Raw genomic sequence first — 20,791 nt, forward strand, 5'->3', positions numbered from 1 at the left:
TAATGATTAAGTTTTAAAAAACAGTCAAATTCAAAAAATGGTTAAATTGAACAAATGATTACTTAAAAGATAATATGAATAAAATAATTATTTTTATTTTAAAAAATATTTAAAAGGTAAAATTGAAAAGTGAATGTGTAAAAAGAATCTCTTTATATATAAACATAAATATATAAAAAATTTAAAATATCAAATTATATAAAATATATTAAAAATATTAAATTTAAAAAATACATATTTAAAATTACATATTAAATAATATAGATACAAAAAAATTTAGGGGCCATGGTCACCTTTTGTCATATCAAAAGTCCGCTAATGGTCAGAGTGCTCCTCTACGCTCTTTCAATGACTTCAAATCTTCTATAATTGAATCAAAACTAAAGCTAGTTGCAATATTCCTTTCAATATAGATTATCATATTGCTTGCTAAAAATTCAGCCTCCATCTTATTTCTCAACTTGTTCTTAATTATTTTTATTGCAAAAAAAGATCTTTCAGTTGTAGTTGTAGAAACTAGAAGAGTCATGATAAGACGAAGTAATCTATCAATCATGTAGTAAACTTTAGACTTTTTTGTTGTTGCCAAACATGTACATAACTCTTGCATTGTTGATAAATTCTTCAAATTTGAATCTTGACGAGCATCAATAATGAAATGTTGAAGTTGAAAATTCAAATTAATCTTCTCTTGCTCATCGAAATCCATGGGATAATATTTTTCTACAAGAGTGCAAATTTTATCAATATTAAAAGCTTTATAAGCATCCTTAGGATCCAAAGCAGAGCTTAGAATTAATAACTCCATTACTTGGTCATTAAATCTACAATTTAACTCTTGTAATTGATTATCAATGGTAACAAAGAGTATTTCAACTTTGAAATAATGCTCCACTATAATATGATTTTTTGGTGACGAGAGCGTCCTTGCCTTGCTACATAAGAAGCCCCAAAATTAGGCACCTCAATGTCATGTTTTTCACAAAAAGAAGTCACATTTTTTAATAACTTATCCTAACCATTTTTTTCTCAAGTTTTGAATAAGTCCTTTTGTAGAACAAACTAGATGCATAACATTAGATATATCCTGAGATTGTTGCTGTAATGCTTGACAAAGAACATCTATTATCCCCATAATTTCTCTCATCAAATACAAGATCAGTATAAACTCAAATGAGGTCAAGCTTTTGTAAGCATTATCAGCATCACTACGTTGTGAATAAGTAAATCCATCAACAATATTTTTTTCTAGAACTAAACAAGTTGCATCATACATATTGATCAAGCTACAAATAGAAGAGAAATGGGAGCTCCAACGGGTATCCCCAACTTGTTTTAAAGTACCAATTTGATTTGTCTCTTTACCATTTTCAAGCTCATCAATTTCTAACAAATATGCAATTTCATCTAACTTAGCAACCTGTAACTCATCATGACATTTACTAGAAGAACAAACAATATTAAATCTTAAAAGCAAGACTCAATATTTTAAAAAAACTAATAACTTCTAAATGATTAGCTTCCCTTACCTTAGAGTAGATTCATAATCTTGCTATTCCCTTACACAACTCCAAAGCCTAAAATAGTTCTATCTACACAAAGAAGAGTTTGATCAATAATTAGAGCATGATTTCATGATCTCTAAAAGATATAAATATGACTAGAACGTAGAAAAGTCACATACAAGAGAAAAACATATTGCTTCAAAAAAAAGGATAAAAAATGAACTTACTCAAAAAAAGAAATTGTTCGATCCAAAATGTTCCTTAACTCCTCAATTTTGCCATAGTACAATTTGATTTTGAAAATAATAAGGAATTAATGGTGAAAATTGAGATGAAAATAAGAGGAGAGAAAGAGACGAAGGCATGAAAAAGAGAGAAATCAAATGAAAAAGTATAAGAAATTATAACAGAGAAAAAAATTAATTTTTAAATTTTAAAAAAGCTTTTTCAAATTAAATTAATATAAATAAAGTAATAATATATAAATATATTTTTTAAAATATATAAAAAATAAAATAAAATAAAAATTATTGAGATTAATATAAATAAATAATAATATATAAATAATATTTTTTAAATATATAAAAAATAAAGTAAAAAAAATCAATGGAGAGTCGTGCCTCCCTGTCAAACCTATGTTCCGCCATGGGCGTACAATTTTTTATTTTCTTTATATTAGTGTTTTAAAGATATGTTGTAACATGTAATACTAGCAAATATGGATAAATGTATGTAAGAGAAAACGAAATTTATTTATAATTTTTATTATTAAACATTTGTATTTGTAATCATGAATATTATATATATATATATATATATATATATATATATATATATATATATATCACACCTAGTCGGCTTAAGCCGAATAATAGCAATTACCATATACATGCTAAGGTATCCGGACTAAACCACTAAGAAGCGACATTGATAAAATAAGCCAAAAACAATAATAGCGGCCTAAGCCGTTAAAGGGTAACCGACCTAGGCCGACAACTCCACGAAAACAACCAAGGACTTGGCAAAAAATAGAACGTTCCAATAAGATTCACCAGCCCACAATAATCAAACTAAGGGCATGGGCTAGGGCCCAGGCCCACCTACAGCCCAAACAAGGGCCCAACCCATGACATGGCCAGACATAATTAATAATCTATAAATACGTATGGACCCCACGAATTAAAGGTACGCATTCATTACTTCCCTAATCACCAGATTTGACTTTTTGAGAGATTTTGCTGACTTGAGCTTCGAAATCCCTTCTGCAGGTAACCCCCGGGTCCAAACCGACCACTCCGAGATACCTATAGACAATATATATCAGCCGGGAAGAGGCCTACTAAGGAGATGGCAGACCAAGATAAGATAATACTTGTGTCTGACATATATCTTGTTTGTTCTCTGCAGGAACAATATATATATATATATATATATATATATATATATATATATATATATATATATATATATATATATATATATATATATGTAAGACCCACTTATATTTTTGCCCTAAAGTTTAAGGGCTACCCCAATCAGTTGGGTCTCAAGCTGGCCCATAGGGTATCCAAGATCCTAAACAGCCCTAACCCCTCTCATTTCAGCTCATTTTGAAAACAGCCCCTTCTCAAACACTCTCCTTGATTCCTCACAAAAGCTCTACTACGGTTTGTCGTTGTTCTGTGTCAAGCAAGTTCAACCTCGTTCCCGTACTCATAAGTCGATCTCCCATCGTACCTTCTTCATTTTCAGCTCTGTCATCATGATTCTAACTAGGGTTCACCATGGTAACCCATTTTGAATCTGTTATGCTATTTTTACAGCTCGTGAATCTACTCCGAGGTCGATCGTACTCACTAGCTTGGGTGTCGGGGTATTCTGCTAGCTTTTTCCAGGTAAGGGATGCTAGGTTTTGTATTTTAAGTTCATCTTGCCTATATTTTGTTATGTTTTACATTTTTGGTGCTTGTGTGGTGTTCAGGATGAAATGAGTTTGCATTGGTTGTTGTTTTGGATGAATATCTAGCTTTGCATGTGTGGAACAGTGAGGGAGAACTGCTAATTTTGTCCAAGCGAGCTCGTCTCGCCTAGGCGAGAGTAGTAGAAGCTCGCCCAGGGGTTTTGCTCGAGCGCCCGCTCAGGCGGGAAAACTGAGTTTTGAGCGAAAGACCATCTCACTAAGGCGAGATGGCCTCGCTTAAGTGAGCGTTCGTAAAACCTCCCAGGGCCTCTGTTCGCGGTCTCGCCTAAGCGAGAGCCTACAGCTTGAGCAAGATCACTTCTCTCGCCTGAGCGAGGACTCCTAGCTTGAGCAAGACCTGACGCAGACCACATTGTTTTCTCCCATAATTGTTATTGGTCGTATGATTGGATGATTTGCTTTATTTAAAGTATGAGGTATGTGAATATGCGTGAAATCTCCGATTGTATGGGCTAACTTGATGAGTTTGGCATGATCTTAGCATATAACATGTATGGGATGGTTGGTTAAAAAAATTGACATGGAATTGGTATGATTAATGATTTTATATTGGTTGATGGAACATGATGTTGGTGTGGTCAGGACGTAATTCCACGATAGTTTCGTGGTGGTGCCTCATTGGTTAGGACGTAATTCCATGAATCTCTAGGTAAGATCTCATGGTGGTGTCTTATTGGTCAGGACGTAATTCCACAATGGTTGTGTGGTGGTGCCTTATGGTTAGGACGTAATTCCATGACCCCTGTTAGTGGGAGTTCATGGTGGTGCCTCATACTTAGGACGTAATTCCATGAAGTTTGTGATGGTGCCTCATTATATAATTTAGTAAGGATTCAAGGTAAGGATTGCATCCTGACACTCTAAAGAGTCAGTTAGTCTCACGTAGAGCGTACTGACTCAAGTGGTGAGAGTAGCATGAGGCCTTAGATATTTTAAGGCTAACCTTGTGAGTGGTAGGATGAAACCCATTAGCAATTGGCTCTATAGAGCAGTAGAGGCCACCACAAGTGCAAGCATACGGTGAATCTGGCTAATTATATGTATCTGGATAAGTCGAGTTTGTGTCTTAATGTATTGTTTGCGAGTTATCACATGATTGATTGATGTAGGTATCTTGGACTATGAAAATGTATACAATTGTATGATTAAATGTTCCTCTACTCTAGCTTACCCTTTCTGCTTGTTGTATGTTATGTGTGTGTGATTATCTCTTTTGCGATGATCATCAATTTATTGATGGGAGCAGATGTGAGAACTCCTCGTGGTCATCAAGGTGATGGAGACTCCGCTGTTAGCTTTGGGTTGGATTCCACTGTCCAAGTTTTCTTTAGGGCTGTAGCCCATGTATTTGTCTGCCTCTTAGGCAATTATTTTGAATATTATTGATCCTTGTACTCCGTTTTGTTTTGGCATCGTGGTGTGTCTTAGTATTTCATTTTTGATACCTTGGTTATTTGTAAAGAGTGATGTTATATTCCATGACTTCACCTCTTATGTTATAATGTGTGGCATTTCATTTAATTAAGGTTATTATTTAAATGAGATGTTACATATTATATTATATTATATTATATTATATTATATTATATTATATTATATTTTATATATATATATATATATATATATATATATATATATATATATATATATATATATATATATATATATATATATATATATATATATAACTTTGTTTTAAAGTTCTATATTTAAATGCTTTGTGTAGCTTTGTGAGGTTTTAGCCATTTAATTTTTTTAATTGAGTGGTATTCTTTCTTTCTAATTTTTTTTTAAATTACTTACTTTGTTTGTTTCAGTAAAAATAATAATAGTCAACTTATTTTTTTTTCTGTAATAGCATATTTACTATTATTAAAGTTTAGAAATAAAACTTTAGCCTAAAGTTAATGGAAGTAACTTATTGTTGCATACCCATTAAATGTTTGAATTTGACACTTACCCGTACATTTAATAAAATTAAATGCCACAATTAACATACAAAATAAATAAATTCAAAACTTGTAGCTTCTTGAGCGTTTCCGTTAATACATTTATTGCTTTAAAAGCCCATTTAACTTCTATAGTTATTAAAAATACTTAAATGCGGAGAATACTTATTTTTATATAGAGAATAAAAGTAACTTTACAGGCAATTCTATTTAAATAAAATAAGACAGTGAATAACTCTATTAAATATTTGATATAACTGTAAAATCAGGATTAAAACTGGAGATCATTATTTAAGATAAAATAATTTTTAGCTGATTTGTATATTTAAATGTCTTTATTAAGAATTTTATTGAATATCCACCAAAATATTATTAGCTGAGATGACAGAGAATGTATAGACTTCAAATTCGAAGAAATTTGGCTAATATTTCATAAAAAAAAAGTTTTACCTATAGTCTTAAAAGAATTAACAACTGTTAACCGAAATACTTTTAATCATTTCAATCGAAAAATAAGTTATGGTAACTAAAAAATAACTGTTAATTTATGTTGATAAGAAAATAGCTCATTATTATCGTCAAAATTCTAATTGGTATTAGTAGAAAATCACATCATAAATAAAAAAACAAAGTCAAAAGAAATTGTCAATTTATTGGTTTCAACTAAAATCAAACTAAAGAGATAAGATAAAATTTGATAAAATAGATTTTATCATACAGTGTTTATAAAACACTGATTAAAAAATTATAAATATTTGGAAATGGTACAAACATGTATTAAAAAAATAATCAAAGAAGATATTGGTTGAAAACTTAATAAAAAAAGTCTCTATAATTTATTTTGCCAACTAAGTGTTTATTTTATGATTAACACTTTGGACCACCTTCATTATGTGGGATTGTTTAAAATAAATATGGGTGAAACATAGTTTTGGCCTACAGTTTTCAGTGTAATCAAATTTACCTTTTCGTTTTCTTATGAGGGAAAGGCTTACCAAAGCTATATAATAATGGAGTTCCTAACAAATAATTTAGTTAGGATATAAATAAATATTCGGACATATAGTACAATAAATTAGTTGAATTAATTTTGTTTATAATTTATTAAATATTTAAATACCTGCTTAGTATTTAGAAGAAAAACTAACATTAATATATTATTAATTTTTACCTTCTGTTTGTTTTTTTTGTTTTATAAATTTAAAATTATATTTTTAATTTTTTGTTTCAACGCTACAAATTGGTACAAATTTATTTTATACATTTTTTTTAACTAAATCGGTTTGCGCATTTGTAACAATAGAACACACATAACATATTATCATCTATTATAAGTTATTAATTGAATTAAAAATGTCAATACTACATAAATGGGAACCTTATTACTACGGTCGATTTTTTCTCTTTATGATAAAAAAAAATTAATATAATTAAAAATTTAGTTAATATAAGAGTTATTGCAGTAAAAAAAAAAATCAAAACATTTGGATAAAGTAATAAAATGAATGTAAAGAAAGAACCGTTACAAAAGGGTAACATACGAGTATTTTTTTATTTGTTGTGACATAAATAAATATAAATTGAAGTATTTTTTTTTCAGTAAGGAATAAAAGTAATAATAAAAAAATTAAAATGAATACATCTGTGAATGAAAACAATAACTGCCGGTGATAGGGTGGTGAATAAGAGAAGCAGTGGCGCAGTGAGATGAGAGCGCGAACAAAAGCTGGACTCCTACAAGAAACAAAGAAAGACAGTGGTTTGCACTTTTTGCAGAGACGAATCAATCACGCCACGCCAACACCACAATTTCACCAGCCAGTTCGTGACATGTAGACAACCAATAATCATTTTCCTCATTCGCAATCTTCGATTTGCGAATCCCATATTGTTCTGCCATGGCGCTGCGAAACGGCAGCAGAAAAATTTCCTTCGAGGTTCTCAGCGTCGATGACGAATCGGAACCAAACGAACACAATCGCAGGAAGCGCAGGCACCGTGCTTCCAAGCGCAAGAAGAAGCTTCTTGATTGCGCGGATTCCGTCGATCCGCATATGGCGCCTCTGGAAAACGGAGGAGCCTGCAACGGATTCGAGCTCGACGCTAATAGGTACAGCGCTGGCGGAGGGAGCGTCGTTTACGAGGAGGTGAGAGAGGAGAGTGTGTGCGCGGTTGCGGAGGCGCGTGAGGCAGAGAGTGAGGAACCGACGGCGGTGCGTGGTGGCATCGAGGGGTTTAATTTTGGGATATTGAGGCAGAGGAACGTGAGTTGTGGGAGTTCCGATGATTTTCCGGCTTCGGTGGTGCGCGATGAGAAGGAGGAGGGTGGTGTGAAGGCGAGTCAAGCGGAGAAACCGACGAGCGAGCCTGATAGGAATGTGGCTACAAAATTGGAGACGGTGGAGTCGTTGGACTGGAAGCGTCTCATGGCGGAAGATCCGAATTGTGAGTGGTACAATGGCCCTTACACTGCATGCATCATATTGCATCTTATGATTATAATTGCAATGATTTATCGAAAAATTGACCCTACAAAAAATGCTAACAAATGTGTTGCAACAAAATTATGCATCGGCTTCGAAGGGGAAATGACTGGAAAAATAGACGTGGGGTTGGTTCTGTGTCCCCCACTTATTATGGAATTGGTGGCATGGCTAATTGCATACTGGAAACTTTGACTGAATAATCCATACATCTAGGTTTTAAGTTAGGTTTTGCTGTAAACACTGACTCTTCAGAAAATTAAGGACAGATGCGGCGTCAATTCCAGTAATAGAAACCTAAAATTTTACCAGTGTAGTAAATTCCAGACAAGTGTGACAACATTTGCAGTTCCGGAGATCCAAAAATCATTAATATTATAGCTGAAATTGCAGAGCCGGACAATATTTTTTAAAGCTTGCTGACACTGAAAAAGATGAGCAGTTTGGTCAACAATAAAAGTTTCATCTGTTTTCTTATTAGGCTCAAGCTGCTAATTTATAGATGAGAACTAGGTAAACGGTCTTGTGTAGTTCTTTTTATCTGAGGTGATATGTTGCCAGATTTTCTTAGCCTGTCATTTTTATTTTACCTGTGCCATGTTTTCTAATTTTCTGCCAAATTAATCTTGTGGTGATGTGTTTTGTTGTCAGACGTATTTTCAGTGGAAAAGTCTCCTGTAACATACTTTTTGGAGGAAATGTACAATGGAAATTCTTTACGGAGCACAACAACTCTTGGGAATGAAAATGAAAGAGAAAGAGTTTATGATACTATCTTCCGCCTGCCCTGGAGATGTGAATTGGTATACATCCTTTCTTTATAAAAAAGGAGAAAGAAATATAAGAACTCTGGTTATAGTTTTGTGATGTTATCTATGGATATGTACTTCTGGTTGAGCTGCTTGTATTTACTTTCAAAATAACCGTATAAGTTCATAGGTTTTTTGGGAAAGTAAAGCAAAACTAAACCTTCCACCTAATTTATAGTAGACACCTATAGTTGTATATTTCTATTGAGGCATTCTACATTTGTTTTGTATCTTGAACGTGGAACGCAATTGCAGCTTATAGATGTTGGCTTCTTTGTCTGCTTCGATTCATTTCTTTCATTATTAACTGTTATGCCAGCAAGGATCATGACGGCCATTTGGAGGATTCTAAAGACAAGGTTAGCCACGTTTCTTTAATTCTTTCCCTTGTAATAAAATTTTGGTCGGCAATGCATGTGGGCAGTGATAGATTAATCTTACAACACCTGTTTCCTTAGTTTAGATTTCTGATGTAAGCACAGAGCAGTGCACATCTAGTACTACAATCTTAGAGTGCTTCAAATATTGTCATAAATCTTTGAATGCCAGAACAAACTTCCAAATTAGCAGTAAGTTCAGCTGACACTCTGATATGGGTCTTAGTTGCTAATTTGTATCTGGGTTCTGTAAGTCCCTGATTCAAACTTAGTTGAATAAGTTTGACCAATCTCTCCCTAATACAGAATCTACATGATCTTGTGCTTTGACTTTGTGTTATCCTTTTTAGTTCAACTCATGTTTTAAAATTTGTGCAAGTATATCATGGTTTGTAGTATTACAATGTGGACTAATCATGCGTATGACAGGCAGTTCAAGAGGCTGTCAACAATGGAAATTTCAGATTTTGGATGTTTTCTCATTATGACCTGTGGAGTGGTTCTTTTGCAGCGGACAGGTAAAGTGGTTTTCTGCTTCCATGAGTATATGTAATATCATTTCTTTTTTGTATTGTTCAAGTTTAATATTATGCTAATTATGTTTTGTTAATCTTTTCAAATGTGCTGCAACAGATATCAGCTTAATATATCATATGATCCGTGGTCAAGGAACAATAAAGCTGTATGTGGTCTACAATGTTTTAGAGGTGAGCATAAATTTATTAGTCTGGATTATGGTGAATAATTAGCTCTCCAAACTGCCAGATATCAACCAACGTGAATATTTATGTGTTGTTAAGTTTAATTTTTATTCATTATCAGGATATAATTTTTAGACTATCAACTGATTAAAAAACACCCTAGATAGGATATGACCTTTCAAGTAATTGTTTCTGAAGTAAATAATTTTTTATCCTATGCAGCAATTCATGATTGGATGAAAGTGTAAAAGTCTCAGTACATTCTAATAAAATTTTATTTATAGGGTTTATGCAAGCAAGATCTTGTGGTGACAAATTAAGGAATTTCAAAGAATATGGAAGGATAAAATTTTGGTTTGTAATTAATTTCTGTACCGTGAAACTCTGACATCAGATGAGATAAAATATTTCTGTATTTGGAAATTTTACTATCTCCTTAAATAGCAGAGTTGTATTGGGCTAGACTAGATAATGAAAATGTGATGAAAGAAGTAGGATGAATGCTGTGTGAATGATTTTGTAATAGCTTTTCAAAACATGCATACGGGTATTCAGTAGCCTTCTGGTATTGAAGCATAATGTTATATCTTATTGTTTTAAGTTACGGATTGAATGCATAAGGTTGACTCATAATGCTCAAAATGTTACTTATACTGTTAATTTGTAACTGATCTTCCAACTTTTGCAGATATTTGATAAACTATGTCAAAGTTTTAATGGGGATGTGTTGCAAACGTTATTTCTTTCTGCCGAAGGACTTGCGAATTGCCCCCAAGAAAGCATTAGATTCTGGATTTGGAGATTTGTTTCTGACCAAGCTTTAGCTGTGGTTGCTTCAAATATCCTTCATCTTTGTATTTCCCCCCCCCCCCCCCCCCCCATTTGTTTGATTACCTTTTATCTTCTGCGAAGGCAAATTAAGAAATAACACAGTCGGTGATTTGATTCCTTGACTAGTCTTACTTGTTCATTCTTTTATCTTATTAGCTCAGGCAATCACTTTATCAACATGTATAGTTGCTCACAACAATGCTCTGTTGGCATTGCTGGTGTCAAATAATTTTGCTGAGATCAAAAGTAATGTGTTCAAGCGGTACAGCATGGATAATGTTCACAGTTTAGTTTACTTTGGTATGTTATCTTTCCCATGATGGGTTTTTTCTTTTCTGGATTTCAGCTTACTTGGTATGCGGTTATTTACTCCTTCATTCAAATGTGGAAGCAGCCCTGTATGGTCTCATTTTCAGAATATTATTCGTGCTAGTTTTGACATTAGTTGATTTGTTTAGGGTTATATGCTGTATAATTGTTTTGATGTTTGAATTTTAAAGCGAGTGCCTTTTATTTTGAATGGTAGTATCTCAATCTATAGGGTTTACATGTATCCCTTTTATGCCTTCTTTGACTTCGTACCCCTACATAATTATGTTAAGGAAACAGCTTTTTTCTTTTAGTAGATTGATGCATTTGATATGGATATTTTATTATTCAGAACAATAATGCAATGTCTTTTGAATTAAAATGAAAATTCATAACAGCAATGAACTTTAATTTTAGGATAAATGTATTAGTCCATATATTTTTTCCAAAACTGGTTTTAGTCTATGTACTCTCAAATCAATGAAGTTTTCCTCTATCTTTTAAGAATATGCGAACTGGTTTTTGATACTTAAATTTAGTATTGAGAGGGTGCTTGCTGTTTACACCCCCAAAGTTGGAAGAGAGATTAAATTTACATTTTTCTGAATTTTGAGGAATAATTCATATATTTGAAAGTATAGGGATCAAACCAAGTTTGTTCAAAAGCACATGGACTAAAGGCACATTTTCCCTTTCATATAATTTATACTTGAGGTATATGGAATCTTTTGCTAGTACCTAGCAGTTAGGGAATTATGGAAATGCCTTTTCAGTCTTTTGCACAATACAGAATTAGTTGTGATTCCCCTGCACCGAACATGGTATATGCATAAACTTGTTTGTCTGTCTTTTGAGTTCTTTTTAGTTTGAATTTAGACAAGGATTACCATTTGGTACATCAGCACCTTATTCAAATGTTTACACTAGCAGGTTTAAAATCATACTTGAACGTGGGAAAAATGTATGAATTTTCTTTAAAATGTAATATGACGAATTCTTTTTTGAATTATAGAAATTCAATTATACTATTAAAATCCATAACTTTAAGGCATCCTATTGGTTACTTAAAATTATAATAGATATATAGCTATAAAAATCTTGTCTCTGTTACTTACACCCATCGACCTCAATTTTTTTCCGCCCTTGTGCTCCTTTGCAATTTTCTGCAATAGCAATGACTATGATTATATTTTTTGTTATTTTCTGGGGATTTGATCTACTTTATACATTAAAAGTGATATAATTCGTATGTAGGTTTTGCAATATTTTTACTGTTTGGTGGGTGGAGAGGAGAGGAGAGGGATTTTAATAAAAGCTAATGTTTGGATCAGAAGTTTGGAGAGAAGGGAAATGAAAATGAAAGGTTAAAAACTTCTCCAATTTTTTTTGCCTGTCAAGGAGGATTGTATACCCCCACCCTATGGACCAAATAGCTCGTTAGTAAACTAATTTTGTAAAAGTTGTTAGTGTAAGTTTCTATACAATGTATGTATATCTAATCTTGGCTGCGTAAAATTCTTTATCCAATTCTTTTTTACTGAAATGAGCAAGAGTAAGGATATTTGTTCTGCATTTGACAATTGCATTATTTAAAACTTTTTTTTTTCTCATTTTTCCTGCAAACTCTTACTGTGTTTTATTTCCTCCATTTACTTATGATGACAAACAGATTCCGTAGAGAGATTCCACATTTCATCATTTATCTTGTTCGTCTTGGCTCAAAATATTCTGGAGGCAGAGGGTCCCTGGTTTCAAAGTTTTCTTATTGTAAGTTTGGAAATATTTTACCTCATAATATTAATGAAACATGTTTTAATCCTGTTTCTGAAACATATTTTGGATGGTGCAGAATATCCTCTTGGTTTATGTATGTGAAATGGTTATTGATATTATCAAGCATTCATTCATTGCTAAGTTCAATGACATTAAGCCCATCGCATACTCTGAGTTCCTCGAAGACCTATGTAAACAGGTATTCTGATTTGATTTTTGTGGACATTATTTATACAGTATGCTGGTTGGTTACTGCTAAGGTGTGAAAAACTGGAACCCCTTTAGTAACAAATTGTTATATTTTCATTCGAATCTCAACTTAAAGCTGAAAACTTTAGTGAATTTATGAGCAACACAATTGAGTGCACGAAGACTCTCTATGATTGTACCATAAATGCCTTTCGAAATCCTTTGCTGGAAGATATGCTTTGATGGGAAAAGGCTACGCTATTTTGTTACAACAATGTAGTTCACTTTCTCTAAAACAAATTTGGTCTTCACCAAATACTTGAGAGATCTACTTATTACTTTGATAAGAGTGATGAATAACTGAGTCATATTATGACAATCAAATTGCGTTTACATTTTGTTCCTTTTCTTTGGTGGAGCTTTCCAAAGAATATACGCCTGACATTTGACTGCTCCATTTTGTAGACTCTAAATATGCAAACTGAGGGCGCAAAGAAAAACCTGACTTTTGTTCCCCTTGCCCCAGCATGCGTGGTAAGCATATAAGATTTTTAATGTCCATTTGGTTTCTCTGTTTTTTAGTTTACCGATTCATCATCTGTGCACTTTTTCCTTTTATAACTGGTTCTTAGGTTATACGAGTTCTGACTCCGGTATATTCTGCAAACCTTCCTAACAATCCCCTTCCATGGAGGCTTTTCTGGATTCTGCTTTTTTCAGCAATGACCTATGTTATGCTTACAAGCCTCAAGGTCCTCATTGGCATGGGCTTACAGCAGCACGCCACTTGGTATGTTAATCGCTGCAGAAGGAGGAAACATCATTTTCATGAAGATTAGTTTGGAAGGGAAAAAATACTGCTGTTTTGAGTTAACATGATCTGTTTGCCCAAGGATTCCTCCACTCAGCCCGAAGAACATTTTCTGAAAGATCACACTGGGAGAAAACATTCAGGAATACTTGACTCCGAATTATCATTGGTGCGTGGCACAAACGAGAACAACTTTGGTTTATATCTGGAAGGTGTACTTTTGGTTTATAGCTTGAAGGTGACCGATAGATGGTTTCCCTTTTCAATTTTGACAGCAAGATATAGTTTGAATATTACAGAATAATAATAAAGTGTTATAGGCTTGCATAATTTCAATGAAATGTAATCACCTCTACTCAAATTTTGGCCAACTCAATAAAAACAATAGTACATCTTTTTGACCTCTTTCGAAATTTATTATCGGAACTATTGAAAAAAAATGAGCAACCTACCATTTTAATTCTTGTTTGTATAATGTTACATTAGTTTCTGAACTAAATAAAATTTAGATAAATCTATGAAAAGATATGGATCAAATTAGTCTAAATTTTGAAAAAAGAAATATTACTTGAATGATATGTTTAGTTATTTTGGTAGTTTTAGGGCTAATGTGCGAACGTTTCTGGAAATAGTTGGTTAAGCCACGTAAAGAACATTGCATTTAGTAGATTAGAAGAAATAGCATCAAATCTCTCTCTATATATATATCGTAATAAATAAATAAATAACTAATCACTTTGCATTATATAAATTTTAAATTTAATGAATTAGTTATCAATTATATAAATTAAAGTAAAAATATATCATTTATATTCACCTTATATATTAGTTATAATCACTTTAATTATAAACACATTATAAAATAAAAATATATATTAGTTATAATCACCTTAATTACTAAAACTAAAAAAATAATACTTTTTATGAATAAATAAAATAATATGAACTCAGATGAGAATAATTAGTGATGTCATGTGATCATGGGAATTGCTGAAACAAGTTGGAATGATTTGTACATAAATTCATTTAAATCAAAGCAAGATGTCAAATTCATCTTAAATTTATCACATATTGCACATTTATCAAAACATCATAACAATATTAATTAGTACGTCTATATATTACAAAAAAAATATAATCATATTTCAATGAGCCAAATTATTATTTTTTTGTTACTAACAGAAAAATAAATTTTACCCATATATAACATTATATTTAGCTTTTGCAATAAAAGAAATAATGATGAGTGAAGTAAACTAAAAATAATTTTCATCTCTAAGAATGTTAGGAAAATATTAATCAAATAAATAATAATACTAATATAATAATAAGAATACGATAAATATATTGATAACAAAATATTCATAAAATCAAATAGCAAATAATAATAATAATAATAACAATATAGAAAAAGAATTATAAATGAAGTAACGAGTGAAAATAGTTTGGGTTGAGACACACATAGTGTTGTCATTAGAGAGAAAACCTCTTCATTGTACAAAACAAAACAAAATGATATGCGCTTCTCCCATAAAATACAACAACTCATTAGATTGATCGAGTGCGGTGAGGGATATCTAAACCTAATAAACACCACTATTTTCAAAAATAGTATAAGGTAGAAGACAACACTCCTGTATGAGTTATAGTGTTTGTTAAGTATGTATTTTTCCCATGCACATATGGGATATTTATAGATTGAATAGAAAAGAGTGTAACGTCCCATTTAACTAATAAACATAATTAAAGGAAGCATCACACTGAATAATATAGAAATGCGGTCCAGGAGTTTAAACCTTACTCCTTACAATATTCGAGGCACACCACAATGCCAAAACATAACAGAATACAAGAACCAAAGACTAACAGTAGATGATAGAGTATTAAAGAGTAAAGCAATACATGGGCCATAGCCCTAACAAAAAGCCCTAACGAAAAGCCCAAACAAAACATGATGTCCAACCCAAGAAGACTATGCAGTGGAATCATCTCTTCCCGGTTGACCTCGAGTGCCTCTCGCATATGCTCACATCAACAAGTTGATGATCATCGCAAAAGAAGAAGAACCACATACAAGACAATCAAACAAACAAACAGGGTAAGCTAGAGTAGAAACCATACATCAAGTGGTCACATGCTATTACACAATCCAAGCAGTACATATATCATCCAATCATGTTATGACTTCTCAAACAATACACTAGACTCTAACTCGACTCATCTGGATACATATAATCTAGTCGGATTCAGTGGATGTTTGCACTTGTGGTGGATATCTTTGCTCACCCTCGAGCTACTCACCCCCGAGCTAAGTGTTACAAGTGTTACAATGTTTAAATCCCCCACACACAAGGTTAGCCCTTAGTGAATTTCAGGCCTCCTGCTACTCTCACCACAAGAGTCAGTCTGCTCTAAGTGAGACTAACTAACTCCTTAGAGTGTGAGGATGCAACCTTACCATGAATCCTTACCAGACTATATAGATGGGGCACCACCATGGACACCCACTAACAGGGGCCATGGAATTACGTCCCGACCACTGAAGCACGACCCTAAAATCTCACCTAGAGATTTCAAAGAATTACGCACTGACCATAGACCAAACATATTCAAACAACCAAGTAATATTTATCATGTATGTATATATATTATGTCAACCTTTATAACCAACCCTCACTCATATTCCATGTCAAATCCATACCAACTCATCTATCTCAAACCATGGAACCAGCCATACATGTAGCATATCCAAATCATGTTAAACTCATTCATCATAGACTGTAGATTTTCTCATTCATACCAAATTCATGACCACATATATAACCAACCATTCATGTATATTCCATACCAAGATCATGCCAAACTCATCATTCACCACCCATAAACCATCTTTACTCATGCATATTCACTTATCTCATGCTTTAACATAGCAATCCAACTTAACATCACATTATGCAAACGACTTTGGGATTTTAGAAATAAAACCGCAGCTTGTGTAAAACTCTGAAATTTTTTGTATTTATATTCAAATTAAATATGATTGAATCAAGAATCAACTTAATTGAATAACTATAGGTTGTACACCAAACAAGCAACAAAGGTCAATGTTGTCAATAACCAAACTATAATGATCATAGCGATAAAAACTGCTCTCACTACATAGATCCGATTCAAGATCGGACCGATCAAAGTCCAAAACTATGTGTTAAAGATCAGCTGTTAAAATATCAGCTCCATCCAACGGTTAACGAAGTAGTAACTTTCATTTTACGAAAAGTGTGTAGTGCTGTCAACAACCAAACTACAGTGACCTTGCGATAAAATCTGCTCTCACTACAGATCTCCGATTAAAGATCTGACCGGTCACAGTCAAAAATTTTGTGTTAAGGATCAGCTGTTAAAATTTCAGCTCGATCCAACGGTTAATGCAGTAGACATCTTCATTTTACGAAAAGTGTGCAATGGAGAAAAAGAGTAGCGCCACATCAATCAAACATACTCACATACCATACATTTTTATTCGACCAACAACATCATTCAAGCATCACAACCATACAAACAGACCAAAAATCGGCAAAATAACTTTAAATACATAAATCCTAGCTTCCCTTAGCTGGAGAAAAGCTAGTAGAATATCCCGACACCCAAGCAAGTGAGTACTACCAACCACGGAGCAGATTCAGTGGAATAAATTCAAAATGGGTTACTATGATGAACCCTAGTTAGAATCATGATGACAGAGCTGGGAATAAAAAAGGTACGGTGGAGAATCAACTTACATGGATTGAAGAATGGGGTTGAGTTAACACAAAGAAGGGTAAGACCCAAACCCTAACAGAGCTTATGTGGAGAGAAAATGGAAGAGCGAGAGCACTGATTTTGGCAAGTGGATGCACAATGAGAGACCTTGGCTGCTTTAGGGACCTTGGCACCTATGACCAGCTTTTAGGCCCAACTGATTAGGGACAACCCTTACAAATAAGAGCAGAAAATAATTGAATCTTACAAAGAGAGACTTAGGAGTAAATTATAATAAATTTGGTTTTAAAATAAAATAATATGTAATCAAGAAAATAAATGTAATAACACGATTTTATTTTATTTATTTTATTTTTAAATTATATTAAATCTTTCGAACATTATTATCATGTCATGTACAAACAAATATATAACACCATTTAAGAGACAAATACACTATTTTGAAGACATTTAAGAGAGAATACAGTATTTTGAAGGGAAAAAAAATCGTATTTCTTGAACTATGGTCTAAAGTGATTAACTAAGGTATATGAAATATTATGATCACTTACAACGCATGTAAAATCTGTGATTAATCCTTAGATTGTGGCCTAAAACTAAAATGATTGTAGTCGTTATTTTATTTCGTTTAATGAGTTATTATTTCCTCCATAATTTTTTTTTTTTAATCAAACACACTTTGTGTACGTCTATTTCTCCTCAATTATCTTTTCCTCATATTTCATTGATACCCAATCCTATCCAACATCTTCAAGCTGTGACCTATTCTTTAGCAAAACTGGTGAGAAATGATACCATAATAGAGTTTTATTCATTATCATCTTCATCTATTTATATTCTCATATATGTTTTCTCGTATACTTCAGCAAACATCTTGAAGGAGTGACAGAAATGGAGTAGTATATAACAGAGAGACCCAAGCACTTCAGCTGCATTTTTTTATTCATATACTTTATTTTACTTATATCACAGACATAAGACGTTGAACTGAAATTGGTGCTGTGATGCCAACACCTAACTGTTATCTTGCCAAATGACATTACTTGGAAGAAAAGGGAAAATAAAAACAACTTATAAAGACAACAGAAGAGAAACGAAGTGAAGCAGCATTAATTGTAGGCACCAAAGGAGTGTAGTTGAGGTTGAAGATGAAGTGGTAGTTTCTTGATGACAGTGAGTCCCCATATCTCAGTCATGTCTACATCTTGCACTGGTTTACCATTCTCATGAGGAATCTTCCAATCGAACCAGTAGAGGAGATTAGCAAGCATATACTCAGTGGAAGCAAGTGCAAATGAAATTCCAATGCACCCTCTCCTCCCAGAACCAAAGGGTATAAACTGCAAATCATTTCCTCTGAAATCAACTTCTGGCTCTTCTTCAAACCTCTCGGGAAGAAACTCTTCAGGCCTGTTCCAAATTTCAGGGTCCCTCTGAATCGCCCATGCATTCACAAACACTCTTGTTTTGGATGGAATATCGAAACCTTTCACTTTTACATCAGATAATGTTTCTCGGGGTATCAAAAGAGGAGCAGGTGGATATAATCTCAGAGTTTCTTTCACTACACATTTCAGATAATTCAATTCATTCAAATCATTCTCTTCCACTTTTAGTTTATCCCCAACAACTCTTCTTACTTCTTCTTGAGCTCTCTTCATGGTAGCAGGATTATTCAATAGCGCCGCAAATACCCATTCCAGAAGTGTTGAAGTAGTGTCACTTCCTCCAGCAAATATGTCCTGAAATTGTGACGATCATGGATTCTTAAACATAAATTTAAGCATTATATTTTACTGTTAGAGAAGTTATCCATAAGAATTGAAGATTTAAATCATGAGTTGTACCATAAGGATTGCCTTGACGTCATCGTGTGTAAGCTGAAAATCATATTTCCCTGGACCATCTTGAATTTGAAGGAGTGAATCCACGAAGTCTTTGTTACGATCAGGTTGGTAACTTTCCATGTTCATTATTGTCTTGCGTTCAGCAATTAACTGATCAAAGAAAGAATCTAATGCCCTGAAAGTGGCCTTAAATTCTGGTATTTGGCCAGAAAGAACGTCAATCCAACCTAACAAAGGAAAGAAATCTCCAACAGAGAAAGTGGCCAAGTGTTTCATCATCTTTCTTCCCAGCTCTCCAAAACTGATTCCACCATCTGGGTTATCATACTTTCTTCCAAGAACACATCTAGACACTATGTTGGTTGAGGTTTCAATCAGAATCTGAGTCAGGTTCACGGAAGAAGACGTTTTACCCGCTCTGCATGCTTCACGTACGACACCAAGCATGGCTGCAACTTCTTCTTCTCGAATGGACTGAAAGGATTGCACCCTTTTGGTGCTTAGAAGCTCAAGAACACAGATCTTCCTTTTCTGTCTCCACTCTTCCCCGTAGGGTGAAAAAGCCACATCCATGCACCCATACATGATGATTTTCACGGCTGTGGTCTGAGGCTTATTGGAGAAAGCAAGATCATGTGTTTTGTAAACTTCTTTGGCCACATCAGCTGATGAAACCACAAGAGTTGGAGTTTGGCCTAATTTCAGAAACATGATAGGACCATACTTGCGAGACAGTGCTTGGAAGGAGCGGTGTGGGAGAGTGCCCAGTTGATGAAGGTTTCCAATTATAGGTAGCTTTGGTGGTGAAGGAGGCAAATTTGACTTGTTTCTTCTTCTTCTTTGGTTAGTAAGAACAAAAAGGAGGCTTAAGAAGAACAACAACATGGCTTTGTAAGAGGTATTTAGCTGGTTTGCTAATTCCTTTAAAAGTGAGGATAATGGTTGAACTTGAAGAGCCATTGCTTCTATAGGGTTACTTGGATTTCGGTGAGGTAGGTTTGTATGCATCTTCATAACCATGGTGATCGAGAATTTATAGAATCTCAATATAATGAATAGAATCAGAGAAATATATGATAAGAAAAACACGCATGAACAGAAATGTTATCCTTTACAATAAAATAATATCCAAACACCGTCGGCTGCGGACTTTCTTTTGTTCTTGTATACAGTTCTTTTTTTCTTAATTATACATGCACCAAACTCTTTTAGATTTAGTTTCTATTTTTAAATCTGTTTTAGTATCTGCTCTCAGATATGGTATGATTAATACAAACCACTTAATTTGAACGTAAGAATTATGCCATCAAATAACTATGTAAATCATTACTAATTTCATCTTTTATTATACTTCCTCTTAGAGATGGCAAATAAACCCGTCCCGTAGGTATTGCCCGAATCCGTCCTCGGTTTGACGGGAAATCCCCGCATTGACTGGGTATGAGTATGGAGAATCCCCGACTTTTT

At 33.4% G+C, this 20,791-nt stretch overlaps 2 protein-coding genes across 2 annotated transcripts; one reads left to right on the plus strand and one right to left on the minus strand.

Annotated features, from left to right (window-relative positions):
• Positions 1-7,100: 7,100 nt before the first annotated feature.
• On the plus strand, positions 7,101-14,123 carry LOC114164187 (protein POLLEN DEFECTIVE IN GUIDANCE 1). The gene is made up of 11 exons (XM_028048753.1): positions 7,101-7,880; positions 8,570-8,721; positions 8,983-9,086; positions 9,534-9,622; positions 9,738-9,811; positions 10,494-10,644; positions 10,769-10,936; positions 12,615-12,712; positions 12,795-12,917; positions 13,373-13,441; positions 13,540-14,123. Exons 1-11 carry the CDS (start codon positions 7,334-7,336, stop codon positions 13,744-13,746), a joined length of 1,782 nt encoding a protein of 593 aa, XP_027904554.1. The 5' UTR covers positions 7,101-7,333; the 3' UTR covers positions 13,747-14,123.
• Positions 14,124-18,381: 4,258 nt separating this feature from the next.
• On the minus strand, positions 18,382-20,340 carry LOC114162305 (cytochrome P450 71A1-like). The gene is made up of 2 exons (XM_028046146.1): positions 19,325-20,340; positions 18,382-19,219 (listed from the first exon to the last, which is right to left on the minus strand). Exons 1-2 carry the CDS (start codon positions 20,336-20,338, stop codon positions 18,587-18,589), a joined length of 1,647 nt encoding a protein of 548 aa, XP_027901947.1. The 5' UTR covers positions 20,339-20,340; the 3' UTR covers positions 18,382-18,586.
• Between the last annotated feature and the right edge of the window lie 451 nt (positions 20,341-20,791).

The sequence above is a fragment of the Vigna unguiculata genome, chromosome 9 (assembly GCF_004118075.2).
Source record: "Vigna unguiculata cultivar IT97K-499-35 chromosome 9, ASM411807v1, whole genome shotgun sequence".
Classification (NCBI taxonomy): Eukaryota; Viridiplantae; Streptophyta; class Magnoliopsida; order Fabales; family Fabaceae; genus Vigna; species Vigna unguiculata.